Raw genomic sequence first — 26,449 nt, 5'->3', positions numbered from 1 at the left:
ATAGATCCATTTCGGGAACTGCTAAATTCCTTCATCGGCAACGTTTAGGCGCCGCTGCTATAACCATTCAGCCATCACAGCGGTTTTTTGTTTGTCTTCATTAATCCTACTTCTATTCTGGTTCGTGCCAATTGATATTCACAACCCTGCGACATCTGTTGCAGAATGGCTGTGAAAATTGGACTTGTTTGTCGCTATCCAGCAATGTAGAGAGGTGTCCCGACAGATTCTTTTGCAGAATTTTCGGGAACTATTCCCATCAGCCAGCATCTGAAGCTCCTCGCACTCCTCCGCAGCGGCGGTCGCAGTGAATTGGAAATGTGTTCCCACAACTTAAATACATGTCAAAGATTGTTCTCACATAGCAGACGTGAGAGACAAATGAAGTTATAATCAACTGCACATATTGGCTGCCGGATAGTAGACGTCCGAGCTGATATTTGGACCTCGTAGAGGGCACACATCCAGGACACGGTTCGACGTGTTCGGTTTGATTTAAAGTTCTCGATCTGGTTACTGCTTAGTAGCTTGCTGTACCTTTTAATGCTAGAATTTGGTAATGCAGATGTTCATACTTCTCTAACAGCGAAAGTCAATCCACCTCAACCTGGGAGGCTAAATTTACCGGCTGAAAGGCACTGTCTTTGGTGACGTTATCCAGCCACGTTAAGTAGCGTTCTGCCATTTTGCTGGTTTGTAATCAGGCATTAGTCTTCTGGTGTATTGTACTACTTGCAGCGTTCCTGCTCAGGCGTCAATTGTAACAAAGCAGTTTTTTCTTCAACCCAGCAAACACAGTTTCTATCGTTAGAGAAATATTGTAATTTTACATTAGAATTCTAATGTAGTTCTCTAATGCATTTCGAGTCGAAAACTAGGTTAGAATTCGACTGTAAAACGATTCGATAAACACTAGAAATACTGAGCTCGATATTTAAGTACGGTTTTAATTTATTATAATAGAAAAAGCCTTTGAAATATGTTCCTTCTTAATACATAAGCTTATAACCAAATAAAAGTATTTGATATAATGAAACAATGAAAATTTCGCTGATTTTAAATAATTGAACTTAATTGCGCATCACTTCAAAATTCTCATTAGAAACCCATTCGAATTTGACGTTAGAAATCGATTAGAATTCTAACCATTTCTTCGATATCGAGAACGAAGTCCCCTTTTTGTCGAGAATGCTATAATTCGCGACAGTTTCGCAAATCGTCCTCTAACCTTCTACCTTAGAGAAACACATTAGAATTCGATTCGTCTTTTAATCGTTTTCTAACCTAAATGTTTGTTGGGAAGGGGTGCTGAGGTATACTGGCCGTGTCCATGATTTTGATGTCATGGCGAGGCTAGTCGTCGTATGCCTTTTCTAGGTTTTCATAGAAGAAGTCTTTATAAATGTCGGCTGCAGGGTGAGGTGGATAAGACAGTTTTGATTCGAGTTTCCAAAAAACTTGAAAGAAATAGGAGGTAAAGAAAAATACGGAGGGCGAGAGAGAGAACAGGAAACGGGATAAAGGAGGAAGAAGTAGAGGGAGTTATAAAGAGAGAGGCGAAGGGGGTGGAGAGATAATTTTACTAATTTCTAATTTTGACTTTTGGCCATTGTATCAATTCAGTACGAAATACAAAGAAAAAACAAAAAACAATTTCCAATTACATACCTCCAATCACCATCATGATAATGACCAAAAACTTGCAGGAATATAATAATGAATGCCACAAGCGGTTTAACTAGACAAAATTGCAAGGTGGCTTGTTTACAGAAGCGCAGGAAACCGATTGTATAAGTTTTCCCTTTTAAACAACAAGTGCCATACAGACACGAGCTCTTAATGGGTTTACCACGTATTTCGGACATAATATTACCCTCACCACCAAGGTACTCGTAGCAGAGTGAAAGAAAACTGTAGATTACAAAAGCTGTGCGAGGGAAAAAATTTTGATTAGTAAACAAAGCTCAAAACGATAACAAAAACAATTTCATTCAAAGACACCTTCATAGCAATCACGCACGGTAAAGAAATACACATAAACATTATCCGAATTAAAGAAAAACAAACTAATCCATGAATATGTCGCATACATGGGCACAATAAACAGGATACGCACTATCCAACGTTGTTCTTGGGGATTTGTATACCAACGCAGATGTTGATAAATCTATTAGCCAAAGAAGAAGAAAAAGAAGAAATATGTTAATTTGATTTAAACAAAATAATCAAAGATTATCCCACCTGTTGACATGTAATAAAGAGTGCCGCCCACACGAATATAGTTGCAAGTCCTTGGGCGGTCTTTGTCTGCAGGAAGATACCATCACCAACATGACTGAGCGGATCAATTGGTGCCATTGGTTTAGCTTCTACAACAAAATTCGGTTTTAATGTAGTACTCGATTCGGTCATCGTCGATGCGGTGGCTGCTGCTGTGCCATTCGTACCAATGAAGTTTGTGATATTGGGCGCTGTGCTACTAACAACGCTGCTCATCCTGTTGCGTTTGAGTGAAACACAATGTTGACAGCAGGAGTTGACACATGTGCAGAAAATAAGTTTATAATTAGTAAGAATAAGTTTTTTTCTGGACTTAGTATTAGCACTACATTTTCGGGCAAACTTAACACCATTTTGGATTTAGTTATGGATATTTTCGTAGTGGCCCTATCTTAAAATTCGGTTAAAAAACGCCCGCCTCAGAATTTATTCATAATTGTTCCAGCCTAAGTCAAAATATATTAAATTTGAGGACAGATAGGGTGGTTTTGAAACTAATTCTGAGATAGGCGCTTTGCAACCAAATTCTGAGGTGGGGAGTTTTTGAAACAAATTATGAAATTAGGCGTTATTCAAAAGCTTTCTGAGATAGATCGTTTTCGAAACGGCATTCGAGGTAGGGTGATATTCCTCTCATCAGTCAATATAATCTAATATCGAAAATTTGAAAAGTTTTTTAATAACAGCCACGAATATTTCCTAGTTTTTCTTAAAATTTCATTTATCGTTTAAGCATTCGTTACCTTTCCGAGAGCGGAACCAGTTTCAGAACAGCAAACGTTTCTAAAATAAAATACCGAATTTCAAAGAAGTAACCAGTTTTGAAAAAGTAACCGGTTTCAAAACAGTATCCTGTTCCACATTAAATTGGTTCCTATAAAAAATACCAAGTTTCAACAAAGTAACCGGTCAAAAATATTACCAGGTTACAAAATAGGCAACCGGCGACAAAAAGGAACCCTTTAAATAAAAATAGCCATTACTAAATATGTAGTAACAGATCAAAATAGTAAACGATTTAAAAAAAAACTATCTATCTGTTGCAAAAAGCCAACCGGGTGCAAAAAAGTAAGCAGTTCCAAGAGAGCAGCAGGTTCAAAAAAATAACCGTTTTCATAACAGTAGCCCGTTCCAAAATGAAATAATGGGTTCCTAACGAGTAACAAGTTCCGAAAGAGTACCAGTGGTCAAAAAGAACAGGCGATTCCAGATTCCCAAAAATTAGCAGCTCTCGCAAAAAGTCAAAAAAGGTAATTGGTACCAAAGCGGGCGGGTCCGACAGACTTTAACCTTTCTTGAGAAATTTCTATTCCTCCTGACCCTGCATTTACCTTCCCCTACAAGTATATACTCTACCACTTTTTTGCACAAATTTTCTTTGCTAAACACCTTTCCGGACATAGAAAGAGCATCCAACAAAATCTTGCCACGCCTTTCGAAAGATGATAATCAGTGCTCTTACGTTTAGGTAATGAAATTTACTCGTACTGGCCAAGTCAACGTGTCGTCATAGAGTCTAAAAGCGCTCAATCTCAAAATGCTTTTTAGAAGAACCCGTTATCTCCGAGTTTTTCACCTCCAAAATTTTTGAAATTTGTCGATCAAAAGGTTATACTACGTTTCCACCGAAACCAAACTGCGTGTTTGCCATCCTTTTTATATAAAAAGTCTCTTGGCAGAAATGAAGTTTTTTGGTTTTACTTTCGGGCTATTGATACTGAGGTCAAAACGCGTTTTTTGATATCTGGAAACGTGGTATTAGTTGAAAAGTGCATTTGGAACGGGGTCATTTCATAGCACAAGTGCAAACTCGCTTATCTCAGATTGCTTGCATTTGCATTGCATACTAACACAGTTTGCAAAGAAAAGCTGTTTAATGTTAGCAATATATTTTATTTGAATTCTTTGGTACTCTAAAAAAAAACTACTTGGATATATGTATGTTTACGAAATATTTTTTGAGTGTTAGCAAACAATGCGTGCATTTGTCTTACTGCGCTGCCCGTTGATCAACGACTTAACCGTTACGATCATAGTACTCTTACCAACACAGTGACCGTTTCACTTTAGAAGGACTCTGATTTAGGAGTTTTACGGCGGTAGCGACGATATATATATTACCATTATGTATATTACAAGTATAAATTATCTAAGTATTCATAGCGCGAGTGAGAAAATCATTTAATAATTTACAGAACAGGTGGTAAATTTTTCAAATCAATAATTAATACGCCTATTATGCAAGAAATAGTACAATGTTACTAAACACGAACTTATTTAGAATATCGAAATTGAAGTAACGTAGAAATTAAACTGAAAAAGAAGAATTTACTTAATCTAATTGTTTTATGTAAACATTCTTATTATTGCTTAGATAACGCATGTAGTTTATGAATTCAAAACAAATAGAAAAGTCATTTGTTTTACGGGTTTTAGTCTGATTGTATTTAATTAGCATTTTTGAAATCAAAAGAAGTGTTAACTTAAATATGCTTTAAGTGTACAGCCACAAACAGCTTATTAGAAACGTTTTGTGGCAAATGTTATGTAAAATCATTAGCTACACAAGACCAAGTAATACGGAGGAAAAGACATCGCAATAATGTAGACGCACTAATGAGAAGTAAAAAAGAAATACTGATAAATAGACGAAAAATTCTTGGATGGCCTTAACAAACGCGATATAACTTTTCCCTCGTGTGAAAAGGCTGCCACCGTGTATAGCTTGAAAACATGGACGACGTCGCGAGGAGATGGATGACTCTTGCCGTATTCGAGGAAAATATTCAACATACGATTTATGGTTCCGTTTGTGATTCTAGGGGTTGATAAGCGCAATACAAACATTTATAGCTTCAAAGCTTCTGCAACCCAATTGTCAACCTCACCTACGCGAGGGGAATCCTGTTACAATTGTAACAATTGTTGAATGTATTATACACATGTTTAGCAGGCGAAGCTCTGGCGCCCCCCAAGTTCCTCATGGCACTAGGGGTGGGGCGGTATGACCTAGAAGGTTTAATGTGGTCATATTAACCATTCCATATATGGTCGGGCTTGTACCTTTATGGCGCTTTGTTACCGGAACGTACCGGATCTGTATCCGACAAAGGACCATCAACATCGATAACACTCCCCAAATCCTGCGGGGAGTGTCTTTATCGTTAATACAACAACAACAACGGTATATATCGAAGGTTTCTATAATGAGCTTTACGCAGATGTCAACATTTAGCAAAGAATAAAAGCCGAAAGTTATCCTTGGCTAGTCTCGTTCTATCAGCACCCGTATTTGTAAGCATATGAAGGGGGATACCTTCACTGAGTTGGGAGGTACAGATGGAGGAAGACTTGAACTTCCTTGATTCTCCCAAGTGACATCAGCTATTGCGAAAAATAGATAAATGGTTAAGCTGAAATGTAATGATAAGCCCCCAAAGGCTCCGCCTTCTAGATGATTTTATGCGAATGTATTAAGACGATCCGGCACAGAAAGTAAGAAAGGAGGGATCTTAATTAAATTTTAAGAAACAGATGGAGGAAGACTTGGTTACCCTTGTGATCCCCATTGACACAGTCATCGCGAAGAAGGAATGACTGGCGTATTTCACTGCTAGACAGCGGTTAAGATTCAGCTAATGCTGATGCGTTATCGGCAGACAGAACTTTGAACTCGTAGTTAATCATAAAATTTGTCAAAAATGTATGAGTTTAATCCCTGATGAGAAGCACACTTAGAGTTAAAAACTAGCAACCACCGCTTGTAGTGGAAAATGAAACGATACAAGGAGGGATTTGAAATTGGATAAGCAAACATCAATAGTTCACAGATTATTTAATCTAATTTCAATAATTTGTTTTAAAATATCAACACTGACACGGATCTAGTGAAAAGTAGGTACTTAAAATTTGAGTAAAGAATTTTTTAATTTTCGAACCGAATTGGCACATATTCCCCGAGCCCACAGAATGCATGTCGGCAGCGTGCTAATATACCGGTATACCGGTAAAACCACCAATAAAAATAAGAAAGTATGAAGCGAAAAGAAAATTTTAAATTATCAGCACGAATGCAGGATCGTATACCTAAAAGTCTCAAAGCTTACGATGTCTCATTTAAGTGCATTTTATATTCTGGTGACAAACTCATTACTCCTGCTGATTTCATTATTAGCTGGCACTTAACCACTATTTAGTAGTGGCACAAGATATGGGGTTGGGAAATATTCATATATCTACGATTTTTTTCACAGTACCTTAAAGATTCGAAGAAAACGGCATATCTGACGATATTAAACTCTCGTTCGCCAGAAAGTTTACCCGTACAAAAAAAATTTGCTGTTATATGAACCAATGTGTCTACGATTTATACTACGACTAATTAACTGGAACTAGTTCCGAGCTAGCGGAAAACACACGAATCACAATAGAACAAGCGGAGAGCTATCGTATTAAGAGATGGTCTTAGTTCTAATTCTGTCGCTTCGCACTCGTTCACCTGACATTTTTGACATTGTGAAGTCCTACGAAATAGCGGACCTTTCGAAAACCTTCCAAACTCATTCAATCGTAGGTCGCTACCTTTGATTTATAAATTTAAATAAATATAGCTGAGACTTAAACGCTGATGGTACAAATGTGACATCAAACTACCCCGCAGTGCATTCGATGCACCAGCTCAGAGGTAGTGCGAAACTGTTGTTGTTGTTGTTGTTGTTGTAGCAGTGCTTCGCCCCACCTAACAGCCGCGACCGATCACAAATTGTCATCAATATCCTCTAACGGGAGTCCAAGGAAATTTGCTGTTTCAACAGGGGTAGACCATAATGAAAGGGGTGTTAGAGGCGTTGGTTCCACATTACAATTGAAGAGATGGTTGGTGCATATGTGGACACATTGCAAGCGGGGCATACATTTTGTATGTCGGGGTTGTTTCTGGACAGGTAAGAGTTTAACCTGTTACAGTATCAAAACGAAGTTGAGCAAGAGTGACACGCGTTTCCCTGGGGAGTATGCGTTCCTCTTCCACAAGTTTTGGGTACTTTTCTTTGAGTACTGGATTCACCGGGCAATTCCTGATATAAAGGTCCGACGCCTGTTTGTGGAGTTCACCAAAGACCTGCTTGTGTTTTTTTGCTTCATACGGCTGGGTTCTCGGGTGCCGTATTTCCTCAAAATGCTTACGGAGATGACTCCTTAAGCCCCAAGGCGGTGTTGGCTCATCAATCAGATGCCTGTTTGGATGCCCAGGTTTCTGGGTATTCAACAGGAACTGTTTGGTTAGCATCTCATTTCTCTCCCTGATGGGGAGTATTTTCGCCTCATTATGTAGATGGTGTTCTGGGGACATAAGAAGACAGCCCGTGGCGATTCTGAGAGCAGTATTTTGGCAGGCCTGTAGCTTCTTCCAGTGGGTAATTTTTAGGCTTGGCGACCATATGGGTGACGCGTAGCACGTAAACGGCTGGCGCCAGGTACTGCCAGCAAGGAATTTGAGGGTTTTATTACGGCTCTGGATATTCGGAACAATTGCGGCTGCGTGCTCACCAAAATGTAGATCCTGATCAAACGTCACACCCAAGATTTTGGGGTGTAGGACAGTCGGTAGCGTAGTGCCATCGACGTGTTCAAAATGGTCGACATTTGGGACGTCCATGTTGTAAATAAGGTTGCGGAAGATTTAGTCGGTGATAATGCCAGGTTTCGCGAGGCGAAAAAACTGGAGAGGTAAGCGAGGTAGCCGTTTATTCTGTTGCAGAGCTCATCGATCTGTGGGCCTGGGCCTGTGGCCATTATTGTGCAGTCATCGGCGTATGAAACGATAGTGACTCCTTCTAGTGGTGAAGGTAGCTTAGATATGTAGAAATTAAACAAAAGTGGGGATAGGACACCACCCTGTGGCACCCCTTGTTTAATTCTTCTAGGTTTTGATGTTTCGTTTCTAAATTGCACCGATGCCTGCCGACCACCCAGATAATTTGCGGTCCACCTTTTAAGGCATGGGGGAAGGGTAGACCCTTCCAGGTCTTGCAGTAACGTGCCATGGTTGACCGTATCAAAATATTTTGATAGGTCTAGCGCTACGAGTACTGTTCTATGGTGGAGGTTTTGATTTAAACCGCAATTTATCTGGGTGCTGATGGCATTTAGCGCGGTGGTGGTGCTATGGAGTTTTCTGAAGCCATGCTGATGACAGGCGAGCTGCAAAATTGCTTGGAAGTAGGGGAGCAAAATGGCTTCAAGCGTCTTTGCTACTGGCGATAGGAGAGATATCGGACGATACGACTCTCCTATGTTAGCTGGTTTCCCAGGCTTTAGTAGCGGGACCACCTTGGCCATTTTCCATTTTTCGGGTATGACAAAGGTGGAAAGAGACAGGTTGAAGACATGTGCTAAGTATTTAAAACCCTCTTTCCCTAGGCTTTTAAGCATCGGCATGGCTATGCCGTCTGGGCCCACTGCTTTGGATAGTTTAGCGTGGCATCTTCAACCTCTCTGGCGGTGATGGTAATTGGTGACGCGCTGAGTTTATGTTTATGTGCGTGTCTGTTGGCCCTCCGTCTATCTTTGACGACCGTAGAATGCATTACATATTGACGGCAGAAAGCGCTCGCGCATTTTTTCGAATCCGACAGAACTTTATCGCCAAAGGTGATGGAAACTTTGTCATTATGCTTAGACGGATTAGGATAGGGACTTTACGGTGGACCAAAGTTTACCCACACCGGCAGAGAGGTTACCTCTTAGGTGCTCCTCCCATTTCGCCCGCTTGTGTTCATCCACAAGCAATCTGATGAGTTGGTTTATATCCCTTATTTGGGGGTCGCCTGTGTCGAGCTGTCTTATAAGGTCACGTTCTCTCGCTAAATTTGCGGCCTCCGCCGGGAGGTGGGGCCGAATATCAGGAATTCTCCCGGCGGGAATGAAACGTGCCGAGGCGGATTCAATGACCATGCGGAAAGCACGCTCCCATTGGCGGGCATCAGTCGGGATAGGGAGGGCAGCAAAGAGGTTGTCTGTAAAAGATTTGTATTCGTCCCACTTTCCTTTTTTAAAGTTTATGAAAGTGCGTTTTTCTGTAACGATGAAGTCGGCGGTAAGCTCGAACGAAATAAGTATAGGCAGTTTACGATCTCTGCGCTCACGATTGAGATATCCGGCGAACTGTGACAGCTTCCTACCATACGTGTGGGGGCGTCTCCGTTTCCCAGCAAACACAGTTTCTAACGTTAGAGAAATATTGTTATTTTACATTAGAATTCTAATGTAGTTCTCTAATGCATTTCGAATCGAAAACTAGGTTAGAATTCGACTGTAAAACGATTCGATAAACAATAGAAATACTGAGCTCAATATTTAAGTACGGTTTTAATTTATTATAATAGAAAAAGCCTTTGAAATATGTTCATTCTTAATACATAAGATTATAACCAAATAAACGTATTTGATATAATGAAACAATGAAAATTTCGCTGATTTTAAATAATTGAACTTAATTGCGCATCACTTCAAATTTCTCATTAGAAACTCTTTAGAATTTGACGTTAGAATTCGATTAGAATTCTAACCCTTTTCTCGATATCGAGAACGAAGTCCCCTTTTTGTCGAGAATGCTATAATTCACGAAAGTTTCGCAAATCGTCCTCTAACCTTCTACCTTAGAAAAATACATTAGAATTCGATTCGTCTTCTAATCGTTTTCTAACCTAAATGTTTGTTGGGTTATTGTGCAGAAGGTCGTTTCTTCTATTTGATCCGCCAACATCTCACCCCTACTGTCCGCCCGCAATTTTGAATGCCATAGATCGTGATGGGCATTAAAGTCGCCTAAGATAATGCGATTGTTGCCAGTGAGTAAGGCGCTAATATTAGGCGGTATCCACTGGGGCAACAGGTGGCAGGAGGGATGTGGATGTTGATAATTTCTAGGTTTGTATCGCCTGACCGGACAGATAGGCCTTGACGTTCTAAGACGTTGTCCCTGCGGTCGATGCCAGGATCAAATATATGATATTGCACAGAGTGGTGTATGATAAACGCGAGGCCGCCTCCATTTCCGCTCATGCGATCTTTTCTGTGGACATTATACCCACAACAGGTTTGCAGTGCAGACCTTGCTGTGAGTTTAGTCTCTTGAATCGCAGCAATGCGGATGTTGTGCCGCTTCATGAAATCGACTATCTCCGTGATCTTCCCAGTTAGTCCATTACAGTTTAACTGCAGAATTCTGAAGTGCATAGGGGGAGACGTCGCCACTCTGGGAGTAAGTGACGGGTGACTACGCCTGGGTTGAGGAAGGCCAGGACGCAGCAACTGCTGTTGTGGCCCTGGGACTGGGCGTCCTTGGGCAAGCATTGGGGTCCCCGGTAGATTGGGGTTTGCGACCTGGCAACATGCCGCAATGAATCCCGTCGGGGGGTTGCCGTCGGTAAGACCAGAACATCTAGGAAAAAGGTACCGCCCAAAGCAGGAGCTGCATTGGGCGGATGTCGCAAACATATATACTCTGTGCTGGCAAACGGTGCAAACGGGGTTAGGGACTAAGTCTGTTTCCCTGACCTACACGATTGCTGCCGGAAGAGGGGGGAGAAGACGGGGGCAGCATTGCTACCGACTCTACTACGGATATAGTAGTTATGAGTGGTAGCAGCTGTTGGAGTTGTTGGCGCCGCGGGGCGCGAGCAGCAGCGGGGTACTAGTTGTGGCTTGCTGAGCAGCTGGGCTGCTGGAAGGTAGTAGGGGGCGCTAAGGCGTAGACTACGGGACGCCCTTGGACGTGAACAGCAAGGAGCCACAAAAGATTTATAAAAGTTACTATGTGGAGGTAGAGTTTTGGGATCAAGCCCAGAACCTGTCCGCTGCAACCCTTACACGAGACACACTGAACAAAGTATGACCGTCCCAAAAAGATTCTTTTCCGGCAGATGCATCTCAGGACCGGGGTCAGGAGACGGACCCGGATTGGATTCGATACCTTCCCGGAGCAAGAGAATATGGAGCAGTCCCGCTGCAAGGAGCTGCTGGGAGGATGGCAATTTGTGGGAGGGACGCAACAAATTAAATGGGGTTACACTGAAATGACAGTCCTTGGTCGGGAAAAATCCCGAGTCGCTCCGATACATAGAACCGACTGCCTTGCGAAATTGTCGTTTTACCAAACGTTTTTTTGCAAGTTTTTTATGCTACATATTCGGATATTAAAACGCCCATGCTTACAGTTTATCGCGACACTGTGCAGTGGATCGCAGCACTAGTTAGGGATTCATTTGTCGCCGATAATTTTCGGATGTGAGAGAGCTGTGATTTGGCCTGTGATCAGCTCATATTTCTTTTCAATCACTGCGACTGAAAGTTCAAAATCATATTGGAGCCTCCTGCGATTTACAACCAGATTGACTGAATTTTGTGTGTATTAGTGCAGTCGGCTGGCTTCGTGACACACGTATTTGTTGTCGGCTACACGTGGATGAAAATCAAAAATTTTTGATTTTTTCCATAGCGGAACGATACAAGGTGGCAGCATGGTGACATATCTACAAACATAAATAAAAATTTCATGTACTTTGTTTTTGTAAATTCGATGGACAAATGTCAAAATCGTACTGCGCCGTAATTTGATGTATCAAATCAAATAAAAAAAGCTTAAAATCAGCTGTCCCATGCTGCCACCTTGTATCGTTGCGCCATGATTTTTTCATTTAACGCTTACTTATTTGCATGGTTCAACTATATACAGGTTGGCTCATCTGTAAAGCAACAAAATATGTCTGTTCAAATTGTCAAAATCTGTGTATTGGTGTTGGTGCGAATGGTATGGAATGGAAACATAAAACTTAGCAGTTTTTGTATGTGTAAGTAAAATGTTGCCAATGTGTTGGTTTCATTTTGAATTTGCCATCTCCTTTTGACAATCCCTTCGACCATGCAATGACATAAATAAAATCAGCTGATGAGATGAGCCAACCTGTATATAATTGAACCATGCTTATTTGATAGTCGCGGGGTGTGATTGACAAAACAGCAGTGTTGTAATTATTTTTTGTCGATATTCAAAATGAACAAGTGCGCGGAAGAACAGCAATTCATATTAAAATTTATTGAAAATTATCAATGTTTAGCAGATTTATGGAATGTAACGCTTTTATTATTATTTAATAAAATTTTTATTGATTTTTTTATTATTTAATAAAACTGTTGTAGTTGCAAGTAAAAAAAAGTCATCATCCGATGACGGCATATTCACGTCCGAACGCTACGGTTTCTCAATGCAAATGTTGATTGATGGTTTTTTATTTGATAGTCGCGGGGCAAGCGTCAAATACCCGACACGCACACATACAAAAATTCAGTCAATCTGGTTGTAAATCGCAGGAGGCTCTTAGCTGTTTTTTTTTTTTCAGGCGAGCTTGAAAAAATTGCTTCAAACTACAGTTTCAGTTAAACAGTTTCATCATGTCGGAACCATACAGGTGGTTTAAGTTTATCAGCTAATTGGTACTTTCTTTAGCTGTTTTGACATTTCTGCTTCTGGCGCAGTACGTTTTTGACACTCAACCAGAGATTACAAAAACAAAATACATGGAATTCGCGTGTTTGTATATATATCCCACTGCGGGTACGCTGTTATTTTCGTTTATCTGCTCATTCGTATGTACGTTTCATTCGCTCGTTCCCAATAGTGCCCTTTTTTGATAAACTGTTGATTTAGCGATTTCATCTATAACCGCTTAGCCAACTGATCTAGCTTACTTTGTACTGTTGCTTGCTATGCAATTCACTAATCTACCTAGCAGTTTATTTTCACTAGCTTGAAAAAAAATATACATATATAAAATCAATCATAATAGTAGGAAATTATATAAGTAACAACAACTAAAAAAGCATAAACATAAGTAAGTATTAAAAATCTTCTCTGATGAGGATATCAGATTACCACAATAAAAATTTGTTTCCCCTGATTTGGTTCACCCTGTATTACTATATGTGACCCGGTCTATGGAAAGGTGGTTTATGACTCAAAAAAGAAGTTGCGAGAAACAGCTGCCAACAGCTGTCAAGAAGGTGACATAAACACTTTCCTGAGAACGCAAAAGCGCTGTTAACGGAGTTGAATCTGAACTGGGTCAAGGATAGTATTGGGAAAATGTACATTAACGCAGTGTCATTATTGCAAATAAATATTTATGCATATGCGATAGCATTGAAATTGAGCTATTAGACCACTATAATTACAAAAACGAATAAGCGTGCATACCTTAAAGATATGCGCATTAGGGTGGGATCTTGTTTATTTAACAGCAATTTTATCTGGATCATATAATCCAGTAATTAGGGCAGTAATATTGTGTGGGAAATGTCCCAACAAAAATTTTAATTTGTTAAAGATTCAATACATAATTTTTTTATCGCTGCCCTCACCTTTTGACCAGCACTTTTATATGCCCTGTTTTTAAGGCGTCCTCTAAGTATGTTTAATAAATCAAGAACCACCGCCTCCGCATTCGAAGGCGTTCTTGATTTCTGTAATCAGGTGATACTTTGCTGTATCTGTGGGCGTCCTTAATTGAATTTATTCGATCTAATCGTGTGGCCTATAATTTTCTCCATTGTTTTCGAAACATAAGATACAAAAGTGGTTTCTCCCTCTGCTGCAAAATTGCTGGATATATGTAAGGCTTCATCCCTCAAGCCAGGTGAACCGCTAGGGTACATCAGAGATGTCGACTTGGATGAGGTGCTGTGAAGTAGCTGAGGGCACAATAGACCAATGGTCGCAGTGCGATCCTCAATTAATTATCTATGTATCTATCTATGGCTTCAAAGGCCATATTGCCTGAAGCTTTCGGTGTGACAGTCAGAACTAGAGCCGCTTAATGTTCGATTACGCATCTAGAAAGAAAGCTGCTGGCAGAATGTTTGCTAGCAGAATCGCACTGAAAAGCCGCGCCTAAGGCTATTAACCAAAATCCAAATTGTTTTTCTTTGTACTAAACTTTTTTTATTTTTTATAATTATTTATTTTAAGAACATTATAGTCTTCTCTCTTTGTACATAACGTGCGATATATTTTAAGAATATAGGCACTAAAAATTACTAGGAGTGCAAATAGGAAAACACCTGAAATTTACAATTTTCCTTAAAGTGCTCATTTATATCGTAGCTGTGTCAGAGACACGCTAGTTCCTTGGGGCAGTTTGCATTCTTCCTCGCAGTAGGTTGCGACTGTAGTTCAAAAACGCTATTTAAAGGGCAGGAATTTAATAAGAAGCTTTCCATCTTTCGATGGATGGGGCCCATCGCTTTACCCAAGGCCTTGAAATTTTTTACGGATAGCAACATCCCATCAAGCTTCGTCGCATATGTAATCTTACAGTATAAACATGTGTGTAAGACCCCGTCAAGTGTACCATGTCATTATTCGCGTGATAATGACACTGAAATTGCAGAGAAAAAAAATGTTTAGCTAAACGGGACATAATTGTAAATACATCGTTAAGGTATACATGGGGCGCATTTTTTGATGCAAAAAATTTTGTTAAACAATGCAAAGAAAGTTAGGAAGGGTTGAATTGGTCGGTCAATAAGGGCAACACATACATATATTAAATTTCTCCATGGTGTACAAAAACGATTGGTTGTGTATATATAGACGATGTTACGAATGTCACAGACTTTCCCGCGAATGGAAATGCGAATATTATGTACGCGAATGTATATACATAAAAGTGCGAATGTTTAGAAATGTGTGGTTGGTAGCATATTTCCGTTCTTTTCGTTTTTATCATTTGTTATATATTTATAATACGTTGCCTAAGTTTAAACTAGCCCAACCATTATAAAATGTAAGGCGCGATAACCCCCGAAAAGATTTTAGGTCGAGCTTCTCTACCAATTTGCGTCGTGCTCCTTTTTAATTTTTCTTACAAATTGGCTGGACGGGACCTACTCGTTTTATGCCGACTCCGAACGGCATCTGCAAGGCAGATGAGTTTCCACTGAGAGCTTTTCATGGCCGAAGTACACTCGGAGTGCTTGCCAAACAATGCCGAGGGGCAACCACGTTTAGAAAAATTGTCTTCTAATTGAAGTCTTTTTTCTAAAATTTTGATGTTCCTTTGCCCGGGGCGTGTATCCAGGATCTTCGGTGTGGTAGGCGGAGCACGCTACCACCACACGTTGTTAAATTTTTTCCCAAAATTATTAAATAAATCAAAAATTGCTTCAAATAAATGTTTTCATACAGTTAAAGCAATAAGGGCAACCCCCGCTTAATTCACACGAAAAAGTGTTTCATTTACACACTAAGTTTAAACTTAAACTAGCCCAATCCTCCATATTTTTAAAACAAGTGTAATAAATTTAACTAACACGTATTAAATTAGAATTAATCAATCACTCATCATAACCATGTTATTGTTATTGCAATTATATATATAGAATTTATTCCTATTGATCAATGCAACGATATTGCTTTCGCATATGTTTTTCTAGTGCTTTTGTATGCATTCAGCAGTAATACAACCATATGTATACAGAAGTAGTACAAAGGGAGTAATAGAGTATGCATTCTCCCTGAGAAAAGAAATAAACATGCATTTATACTGGCATGCATACAAAGCTCCAATTCATGCCTCAAATATCAATATTTCATATATTCATTTACAACCGGGCATGAACAAAATAAAGAAAACCTGAAATAAGTCGTTTTTTTTTTTAACTGGCAGACGAGATAAGATAATATTATACTAATGCTAATGATAAGGTATTACATATTTGAAGATGGAGTAATTTAAGCAACGCTAAGAGAGGATATGGAACGAGATTCACAACGAAGTCGTGTGTGTGAGAGAACTACAAAATAAAATTTAAATTTCAATAACGGTGTTTGGTAATTTGAATTAAGCGTTAGTCGCACTTATCCATTGTCACGCTTTATGCCTGCAAAACGTCCATTGACTGAGGTATACATGGAAATCATTTCACTTTATAGTCGTTTAATCCGATCCACAAAATAAATATCGTAGCACAGCAAACCCGACAGGAATCGTGTTACGAAAACTATTTAAATGATAGGAATATTCGCCAAATCTCTTGTACATATTTACATATAATTAGCTGTCAAGCACAATTTAAACGATTAAAACAAGTTGTATGTGGTTAGTACGTAACCCGTAGGAGAAGATATCTTGAAATGTGTAAGTTTTCAACAATCGAACTTTAATTAAAAGCGTAGTTATTCTACAAATTCGCACATACCGCCACTCAGTTCATGGTTCTTAAACTGTTGCCATAATACTCTCTTTTCAATATTAAACTTAAGGTATTTTCATAGCTCATTATAAAGATATTGGGCCTTGGGATAAATCTTTTGACTACAGCTGTTGGTTTATCGAATCAATCGAGATCACATCTAATAAGCCTAACGCGATTGGGAGGCTTCAGATGACACAACTGACATATTTAACGAAAATTTGCAAACATTCTTTGTATAGATTGGGCTTTGAATGCGAAATTTAACAAAAGACAATTTAAGCAAGTTATAACAATAGTTTCTATCATTAGGATCTAGTCACGCTGTAGGGTATTTAGTATATGTGCAAATAAAGCCAAAGTTCATGCCTAACATAAGAAGTAGTGTACATGTATGTATTTCGTTGCATGACATGCCTCTTTTTTGTTAAATGAAAATGAAATACACATATGTGCATGGCATTAAAAAATATGAGAGAATATTGCTGTTAATATTTAATTATTTAAGCGATTGGATTTTACTTTCATATGAAGTAGGCGTCAATTAAAAATAAAATCAATAAAAAAAAAGTAAGGAAGTCGCAGCAACCGTGTGTCCGTAGACTAAAAAACAGCCCCGTTCTGGAACCGTCGCCCACCCCGGCACCACTTTCGCATTACTTCAGGGTGGCGTTCCATATTTCTCATTTTTTAAGAGCCTACTGTTGTCCCTGCGTCCAGGTTCCCGCTATTTGCTCTGAGTGTCCATTTAATCGCCACTGCTTCGCATGCGCATTTCTCTGCGCTCCCTCTCAGCATCCATCAGGCGTGTCATTACTATAAATGCCATTTTGCTCACTGCAGTCCAGCACTCTTTCCTGTTGCACATATGTGAAACTAAATTTCTCGTGGTAGGTTCCTCCCCAAAGACTCCATGCAAGGTGAGTCTTTCTTCGTGGAAACGGGGGCAGTAAAACATGACGTGTTCTGCGTTTTCTAACTCTGTGGTACACATTGGGCAATGAGGATCTTCCTCTATCCTACGCTTCCATAAATACTCTTTGAAACCTCCATGTCCACTCATTATCTGCGTGAGATGGTAGTTCAGTTCGCCGTGCTTCCGCTCATTACATTGAGCTACGTTCCAAACTAGTGTGAAAGTCCAACGCCCTTTACTCGAGGCCTCCGACCGTTCTTGCCACTTAGCTATTGTTTGTGTCCTTGCTCTTTTCTTGTCTTCTTCAGATGATCGCTCGATATTAGTGTTATACAGATCGGCCATTTCGCTTGCCAGTAAGTCCACTGGGATTTTCCGGGTTAGAACCAGGATCGCGTCGTCGGACACCGTCCGATAAGCACTTGCTATTCTTAAAGAAGCAAGTCGGTACGCTGCTAATATATATTTTTGATGGGTCTGTTTAGATCCATACCACACTGGTGCTGCGTATAGTATTATTGAGCTGGTTACTGTGGACAATAGCTGACGTATAGCTTCGCTCGGACCACCAATGTTAGGCATTATTCGCATAAGTGATCCATTAACTTTGGTAATTTTCTCCCCCACCGCTCTGAAGAAGTAATCTGTCTTTAAGATAGCTACCTATAATTCTGCGTAAGTAAGCTGGAGTGCCGAAGCTTTGCAGCGCTGCCATTATCTGCATCCAGTTCGCAGTGTTAAAAGCATTCTTGATGTCCAACATAATCAGTGCACAGAACTTCCTTTTATTTTGGCCTCCAGAGATAGTTTCTCTAGCTGTATTGACGACTGTTTGTATTGCATCTACGGTGGATCTTGATTTGCGAAATCTATATTGACTATTCGATAAGCCACCTGGTCTTTCTAGAGTCAGCTGTAGGCGCTCACTAATTATACGCTCGAAAATCTTCCCTAGGGAATCCAGCATACAAAGTGGCCTATATGAGGATGGTTGGTCCGGCTGTTTACCACGTTTCAGCAATAGGACAAGTCTTTGTCGTCTTCACGGGCGAGGGAACACCAGGGGTGACTCTAGAATGCGTGTGTACGCTATGGGTATCAAATGAAAGGTTTTAATGATTATTTAAATGGGAGTGGGCCTTAGTTCTATGGGTGGACGCCTTTTCGAGATATCGCCATAAAGGTGGACCAGGGGTGACTCTATAATGTGTTTGTACGATATGGGTATCAAATTAAAAGTATTAATGAGGGTTTTAAAAGGGAGTGGACCAGGGTGACCCAGAACATCATCTGTCGGGTACCGCTAATTTATTTTTATATGTTATACCACGAACAGTATTCCTGCCTAGATTCCAAGGGCTTTTGATTTCGCCCTGCAGAAAATTTTTTAGCTTCAGTCTATCTACATCTTCTATAAAAATCAAATTCTGTGTGTGTGTTCCCTATGAAAACGTGTTTGCTATACTTCGATCATCACCAAATTTTGGCTCGAGGTTCCTTCGATCAAGACGAAAGTTTTTCATATTTCAGAATTAAGAATTTTAAATTTAAATGTTTTTGTTTTTTGGCTATGCGAAAGAACTATGTTAGCTCCCAAAATGATCATGTTAACAAAATCAATGATCGCTTTGAAAATCAATTTCCTGGTGGACACAGTTACAGATGAAGATAAAATTGTGAATTATCCAAAAAAATTTCTATACTCCTTAGAACCAAAAGGAATGCCTGCGCATATATCAACTTTGAAAATTGGCTCACCAGTCATGCTTCTTCGGAATGTAATCAAAGCAACAATCATCAGCGGTAAAAGCAATACAATAATATAAAATAAGATACAATAAGATACAAGAATAAAATGTTTTAACAGAAAATTTCACCAAATATGCGTAGAAAATTCAATTCAATTTACAGAACAATAAATTAAATTATCAACAAACAAAACAGAAAAAATAACGCAACATACATTCGATCTCGGGCGTTACAACGTGTGCCTGGTAAAGCTAGTTTGGTATAGAATTATGGTATTTTTTTCATTTTTTGTAATTTTCGATACCAAAAAAGTGGGCGTGGGCATAGTCGGATTTCGGCAATTTTTTATACCAAGATAAAGTGAGTTCAGATAAGTACGTGAACTAAGTTTAGTAAAGATAAATCGATTTTTGCTCAAGTTATCGTGTTAACGGCCGAGCGGAAGGACAGACGGTAGACTGTGTATAAAAACTGGGCGTGGCTTCAACCGATTTCGCCCATTTTCACAGAAAATAGTTATCGCCGTAGAATATATGCCCCTACCAAATCTCACAAGGATTAGTAAATTTTTGTTCGACTTATGACTTAAGGAATTCTAGACAAATTAAATGAAAAAGGCGGAGCCAGGCCCATTTTGAAATTTTCTTTGGAGTTGAATGTAGTCATAATTTCCTAATATACTCTAAAGATATTACTTTTTTTGTTAAAATTTGACTTTAAAAAAATTGTTTTTTGAAAAGTTCTTTATCCGATTTTGCTAATTTTTATTTAGCACATATATACAGCTTGCAAAACTTTTAAATTACCTTCTTTTAAAAGTGGGCGGTGCCACGCCCATTGTCCAAAATTTTACTAATTTTCTGTTCTGCGTCATAAGGTCAACCCACCTACCAAGTTTCATCGCTTTAGCCGCCTTTGGTAATGAATTATAGCACTTTTTCGGTTTTTCGAAATTTTCGATATCGAAAAAGTGGGCGTGGTTATAGTCCGATATCGTTCATTTTAAATAGCGATCTGAGATGAGTGCCCAGGAACCTACATACCAAATTTCATCAAGATACCTCAAAATTTACTCAAGTTATCGTGTTAGCGGACAGACGGATGGACGGACATGGCTCAATCAAATTTTTTTCGATACTGATGATTTTGATATATGGAAGTCTATATCTATCTCGGTTCCTTTATACCTCTACAACCAACCGTTATCCAATCAAAGTTAATATACTCTGTGTGCAAAGCGATTATTATACCGACTTGAATTATGTATGTATATTTCTTTGTTATTTATAACCATATTATATAGCAACAAATATTTCTATCTTTAGAATAATATTAAATAAAACCAAAAAGTCTTGGCATACAGCGATGCATGAATTATGTATTTCGCGATACGCCTATATATACCGTATACTTTTTCGGGTATATAGTTTATGAAATTCTTATTTTATCTAATATCAATAAACCCATATTTTATTATTATTATTTTTTTTCCCTATTTCTTCTTATTTACACATTTTCCAATTTTTTCATATTTTTATTGTTTTTCCATATTTTTTTATTATTTTCCATATTTTGTTTCCATATTTTCATATTTTTCCAAGTTTTATTAACCTTTTATTCCATTTTTAATTTTCTTTTTTATTTCCTTAATTTTGTCTTTTACTTGTTTCCCCTTTTAATCATTTCTTGTTTCTTTAAATATTCGATCACTTTTCAAGTTTTTATTTGCCTACTTTATTTATTTTTCTATTCTCCTTATTTTTTTATTTTCCTTATATATTTTCTTTTCCTTTTTTTAATATTTGTAAAAGACCTTGTTTTAAATTTTTTATTTTAATTTATGTTATACGTTTTTTACATAATTCTATTAATTTTTTATTTAATTTTTCCGTTTTAATTCTTTTTTTACTTATTCTTTTTTATCTAAAATTATTTTTTCTATTTTAGTTTTTTTAATTACTTTTTTATATTTTTCTTTTTTTTTTTGCCTGTTCTTATATTTTTTTATTTCCTTATTTGGTTTTTTCTTATATTTTTTATTTCTTTTTTGATATGTTTTTTATTGTACTGTATTTCAGTTTTTATAATTCTATCAGCCCAATTCTAAACAAAAATTCCCTGCGATTTTTTCTCCCCTCATTCCTCGTATTCTAAATAAAAAATCCTTGTGAGTTTTTTCACTTCTCCCTTTCTTCTTATTCTGAACAATGTTCGAAAAAACGGAAACCGGTTATGGGGGAAAAGTAGTATTATGAATGTGAGTGAGAGGGAGATTTATCTGCTATTTCTTAGGAGTTTTTTCACTTGTTAAATTAAAGGGAATGCATCAAGATTGGTTATTTTATGAAAGAACACTTATTTGTACAAATATGTGCTAAAATATGTACATTGTACCACAATATTCTTTATTTTAAGTCTAAAAGTATACCATAAGCAACGCATTCGCTCTTGGTATATTTAATGCAGCCATCCAGAAATTGCGCAAAGATTTTTTTAGAAGGCTTAAATAGATTTTGGCATATGACAAAAGACGAATCCAACTCGACTTAGCCACAAGAAAATTGCTTTGCTGAATGGAAGCAGGCACTCCAGCGGATTTGTGTTATCCCGCCGTCTTCTTCTTCTTATGCTGCTCTGTTCATGTTGATGTGGCACCAATTGATTACTCATTTCAGTGAATACCATATGCAATGCAATACTGTGCATTGTTTATATTTTATTTCTTAATTTCAAACAAATTCGCAACAATAATTAAACTTTTCAAATTTTTTTAACAAAATAAGAAATGTGCAACGAAATTTCAATTACAAAACAGCTGACTTCGAAAATTCGAAATTCCTACTCCCCAATTATTGATCTCCCTAAGAGAAAAGAATTGGAGGATTTTTTCCGCGGGAATAAAAAAATCCGCGAGAACAAAATTCCGAGGGCATAATTAGAATTGGGCTGTATGATTTCTTTTTAATTATATTTTTAGTTTGTTATTTTTTTCCTTCTCTCCTTTCTCTTCTCTCAAGTTCTTCTCATTCTTCTTCATCCCTTATTGCCTTTCCCAGAGGGTGGTATGTATTTTGTTCCAGTCCCAGTGCCACTCCGAGTCTCAACCCCAATCCGTCTCTGGTCTACCTCCCGGGAAAAAGGATCGTAAATACTAATATTACTAATATAGGCAAATTTATATACCAAATTTCAGGCAAATCGAATAGGACGTACATATGTAAATAGGTATGTTTGAACAAAATCGACCGACGCATCTCTTCAAACACGGGCGACGAACTAACACACATTTTAGCCTTTCTTTTAATATATATAGATTTTTATTTTTCACACTTCACTATAATATTAAAACGAAATGCAGATATTCGTTGCTTTTGAAATTCGGCTTAAAAATTGCACATGGAACAACTAAAGACTCTCCTGAATTAAAAATAATGTCTTAGTACCTCAAATCGGGGGCCCCTCAGAGGGGGCCCGTGATTTGAGGTACTATATATATATATATATTAGGCCGGGTCGATTTGTGGGGAGGCAAACAAATCGCCCATTGTTCTGTGAAAATCATATTCTAGGGATCAAAATAAGAAACTTTGCCGAAGGAACCATACCTCTAAAACGAATTCTGGTGTCCCCCAATTTGGGTCGAACTTTTGGGTAGGGGCAAATTTTGAAAAATCCCACTTTGACCCATTTAGAGTGCTCCAATCGAGTCCAAATGTATGACTGACCCCCACTAACTTTTGAGGCCCGACCCACCGATGCCAGTGGCATACCCCCTGGAACCCCCCTGGGGGTTCACCATACAAATATTTCAAAAAATCGCCGGTTTTGCACTTTACATCAAAAAATCAGAGAAATGCCATGTTTTTTCTTTTTGGAGTTTATTTTTCTCTTTAGAAATTTATTTAGTCAGAACATATGTAAATGAAAAAATGAATTTAACTTAGTAATAGAAAAGAAATTTAAAAAAATTATTAGAAATTAGCGTTTTTACAACCCTTTTAAAACCAAGGCGTCACTGTGATGCATTTGCATGTCGTCAACATAGTTGTGTGGGTTTTTTATTCAACCGTTTTAAAAAATGAAGGTATCACTGTGACACAATTGCAGATCGTAAAATTGCTTGTGTTGTTTTTTTTAAGCCACCACAAGACACAGCAGGTAGAATTGAAATTACCATTTCATTCTTATTACCTCGTCTCGTAGACCATATATAACGCAACAGTTTTTGTGAATGCATTAGGTCGTTGTGAAGAACTCAACGTGTGAAGTGCTAATTTCAGATAAAAAAATATTTCAAAAAAAATAATAAGTGAAGTGACCATTCCAAATCAAAAAGTTTACAATGAATCCACCATCCTCTACACCGCAAGATGAAGCAACTACATCAACAACTATCGAAAACCCAATGAGTCATATACCCAAGCATGATGTTACTGTTTTTGGTGTGTCTACTGATTTAACTGATCTTAATTTACCAACCCACCTGGATATCTTGAGATATTATTTTTACTTAAGCGAACGTGCTAAAACAGAACAAAAAAAGTTTTCCCATAAATCATTCACTATTCAAGTACAAGATAAGTTGATTGGAATTTGGGAAAAACTTGGTATGGAAATAATGCTGAAAAAAAGTGTATTTAATAAATTGAATAAATTGTTTGACAAGTATCAAGAGCAAATCAACCAGCACTGGACCAAGATCGGCAACCGGAAAACCGAGCCGTCAAATCGAAACTTGTGAAACTCTTCCGGTAAGTTATTGCTATCACTCATTTATTATAATTGTCACCCATTTTTAATTATTGTATTATTATATATTTTCAGGTGGTGGACGGCTTCCAGAAAATTGAGTTGCAAAATATGCCCCCTGCTCCAGAAAAATTTGAATTTTCCACCGATTCGAAGTACTTATACGACATGGCCCATGCAATTTCTAGCGGCGTGGTTCCGGTGGATCTGGCTAACATCAAACCAGGGAAAATTGTACATTCTCGGTGGCTGACAAAGGCCGCTAGATTATTGCGATTATATGTGACAACGGAAAATCCAGATGCAAATTTAAGAATTCTGGTTGAATTTATAATTAAATGTTATGTGCCAATGTACTTCAATATCAAGTATTACAGCTCTGTCGTGTATGGCAGTGCATTATTTTTCAAGTTCGTTGGTTGGTCACGATTTCTAGAACCTCGTTTACGCAAAATTGTCAATCAAGCAATTAAAGATAATTCATATTATGCGCATTCGGAAAATATCTTGTTATCAATGTTGTTTGATGATAGCAAAGAAAAGCGCGACTGTGCCATCAAGAAAATTCTACGCTATCGAACCGATGTTGACGAGCCAATGGAACTTAGAGTTTATAAAAAACCAGATATAAACTTTAATTGCACAAGTTATATGGAAATGATCAATTTGAATGATATAAATATCGTATTTGAACCACCATTCACGCGAAGCATTCCGTACGATACATTGAAAGAATATTTAAATCAAGATGATCCACCGTTTAATGATCCAAAAATTCCATCACACATACAAGGAACGGAACGACATGTTCAATTGCTAGCTAGCGTTTCCAAACGGGTTATACCGGAAAATGTAGAGGCTGTTATGGCGACGACATTAGAGAGCCGTGCGAAATTGCCCAGACTTGAAAGTAAAAAAGACTTCAAACAATAATTTTTTTTAGTTTCTTTTCTATAACTCACTTAAATTAATTTTTATACTCAGTTGAGCAGAGCTCACAGAGTATATTAACTTTGATTGGATAACGGTTGGTTGTACAGGTATAAAGGAATCGAGATAGATATAGACTTCCATATATCAAAATCATCAGTATCGAAAAAAAATTTGATTAAGCCATGTCCGTCCGTCCGTCCGTCCGTCTGTCCGTTAACACGATAACTTGAGTAAATTTTGAGATATCTTGACGAAATTTGGTATGTAGATTCCTGGGCGCTCATCTCAGATCGCTATTTAAAATAAACGATATCGGACTATAACCACGCCCACTTTTTCGATATCGAAAATTTCGAAAAATCGAAAAATTGCGATAATTCATTACCAAAGAGGGATAAAGCGATGAAACTTGGTAGGTGCGTTGAACTTATGACGCAGAATAGAAAATAAGTAAAATTTTGGACAACGGGCGTGGCACCGCCCACTTTTAAAAGAAGGTAATTTAGAAGTTTTGCAAGCTGTAATTTGGCAGTCGTTGAAGATATCATGATGAAATTTGGCAGGAACGTTACTCCTATTACTATATGTATGCTTAATAAAAATAAGCAAAATCGGAGAACGACCACGCCCACTTTAAAAAAAAAATTTTTTAAAGTGAAATTTATACAAAAAATTTAATATCTTTACAGTATATAAGTAAATTATGTCAACATTCAACTCCAGTAATGATATGGTGCAACAAAATACAAAAATAAAAGAAAATTTCAAAATGGGCGTGGCTCCGCCCTTTTTCATTTGATTTGTCTAGGATACATTTAATGCCATAAGACGAACAAAAATTTACCAATCCTTGTGAAATTTGGTAGCGGCTTAGATTCTAGGACGATAACTGTTTTCTGTGAAAAAGGGCGAAATCGGTTGAAGCCACGCCCAGTTTTTATACACAGTCGACCGTCTGTCCTTCCGCTCGACACGATAACTTGAGCAAAAATCGATATATCTTTACTAAACTCAGTTCACATAATTATCTGAACTCACTTTCTATTGGTATAAAAAATGGCCGAAATCTGAATATGAACACGCCCACTTTTTCGATATCGAAAATTACGAAAAATGAAAAAAGTGCCATAATTCTATACCAAATACGAAAAAAGGGTTGAAACATGGTAATTGGATTGGTTTATTGACGCAAAATATAACTTTAGAAAAAAACTTTGTAAAATAGATGTGACACCTACCATATTAAGTAAAAGAAAATGAAAAAGTTCTGCAGGGCGAAATCAAAAGCCCCTGGAATCATGGCAGGAATACTGTTCGTGGTATTACATATATAAATAAATTAGCGGTACCCGACAGATCATGTTCTGGGTCACCCTGGTCCACATTTTGGTCGATACCTCGAAAACGCCTTCACATATAAAACTACCACCACTCCTTTTAAAATTCTTATTAGTACCTTTAATTTGACACCCATATTGTACAAACACATTATAGAGTCACCCCTGGTCCACCTTTATGGCGATATATCGAAAAAGCGTCCACCTATAGAACTAAGGCCCACTCCCTTTTAAA

General features: G+C 38.0%; 1 protein-coding gene across 3 annotated transcripts in view; it reads right to left on the bottom strand.

Moving 5' to 3' along the window:
• Tmep (Transmembrane endosomal protein) overlaps positions 1-26,449 on the bottom strand; it is a 128,877-nt gene that overhangs the window by 67,410 nt on the left and 35,018 nt on the right. For all 3 annotated transcript variants that reach the window (XM_067790948.1, XM_067790949.1, XM_067790950.1), the window contains 3 exons: positions 2,242-2,497; positions 2,002-2,167; positions 1,669-1,927 (listed from right to left, as the gene is read on the bottom strand). In XM_067790948.1, the coding sequence (XP_067647049.1) occupies positions 1,669-1,927; positions 2,002-2,167; positions 2,242-2,496 (680 nt within the window). In that variant the 5' untranslated portion in view covers position 2,497. The remainder of the gene's footprint in view (positions 1-1,668; positions 1,928-2,001; positions 2,168-2,241; positions 2,498-26,449) is intronic.

The sequence above is a fragment of the Eurosta solidaginis genome, chromosome 5 (genome assembly GCF_040869045.1).
Source record: "Eurosta solidaginis isolate ZX-2024a chromosome 5, ASM4086904v1, whole genome shotgun sequence".
NCBI lineage: Eukaryota > Metazoa > Arthropoda > Insecta > Diptera > Tephritidae > Eurosta > Eurosta solidaginis.
Note: the sequence above shows the minus strand (reverse complement) of the source record. Positions and strands in the feature narration are given on the sequence as shown.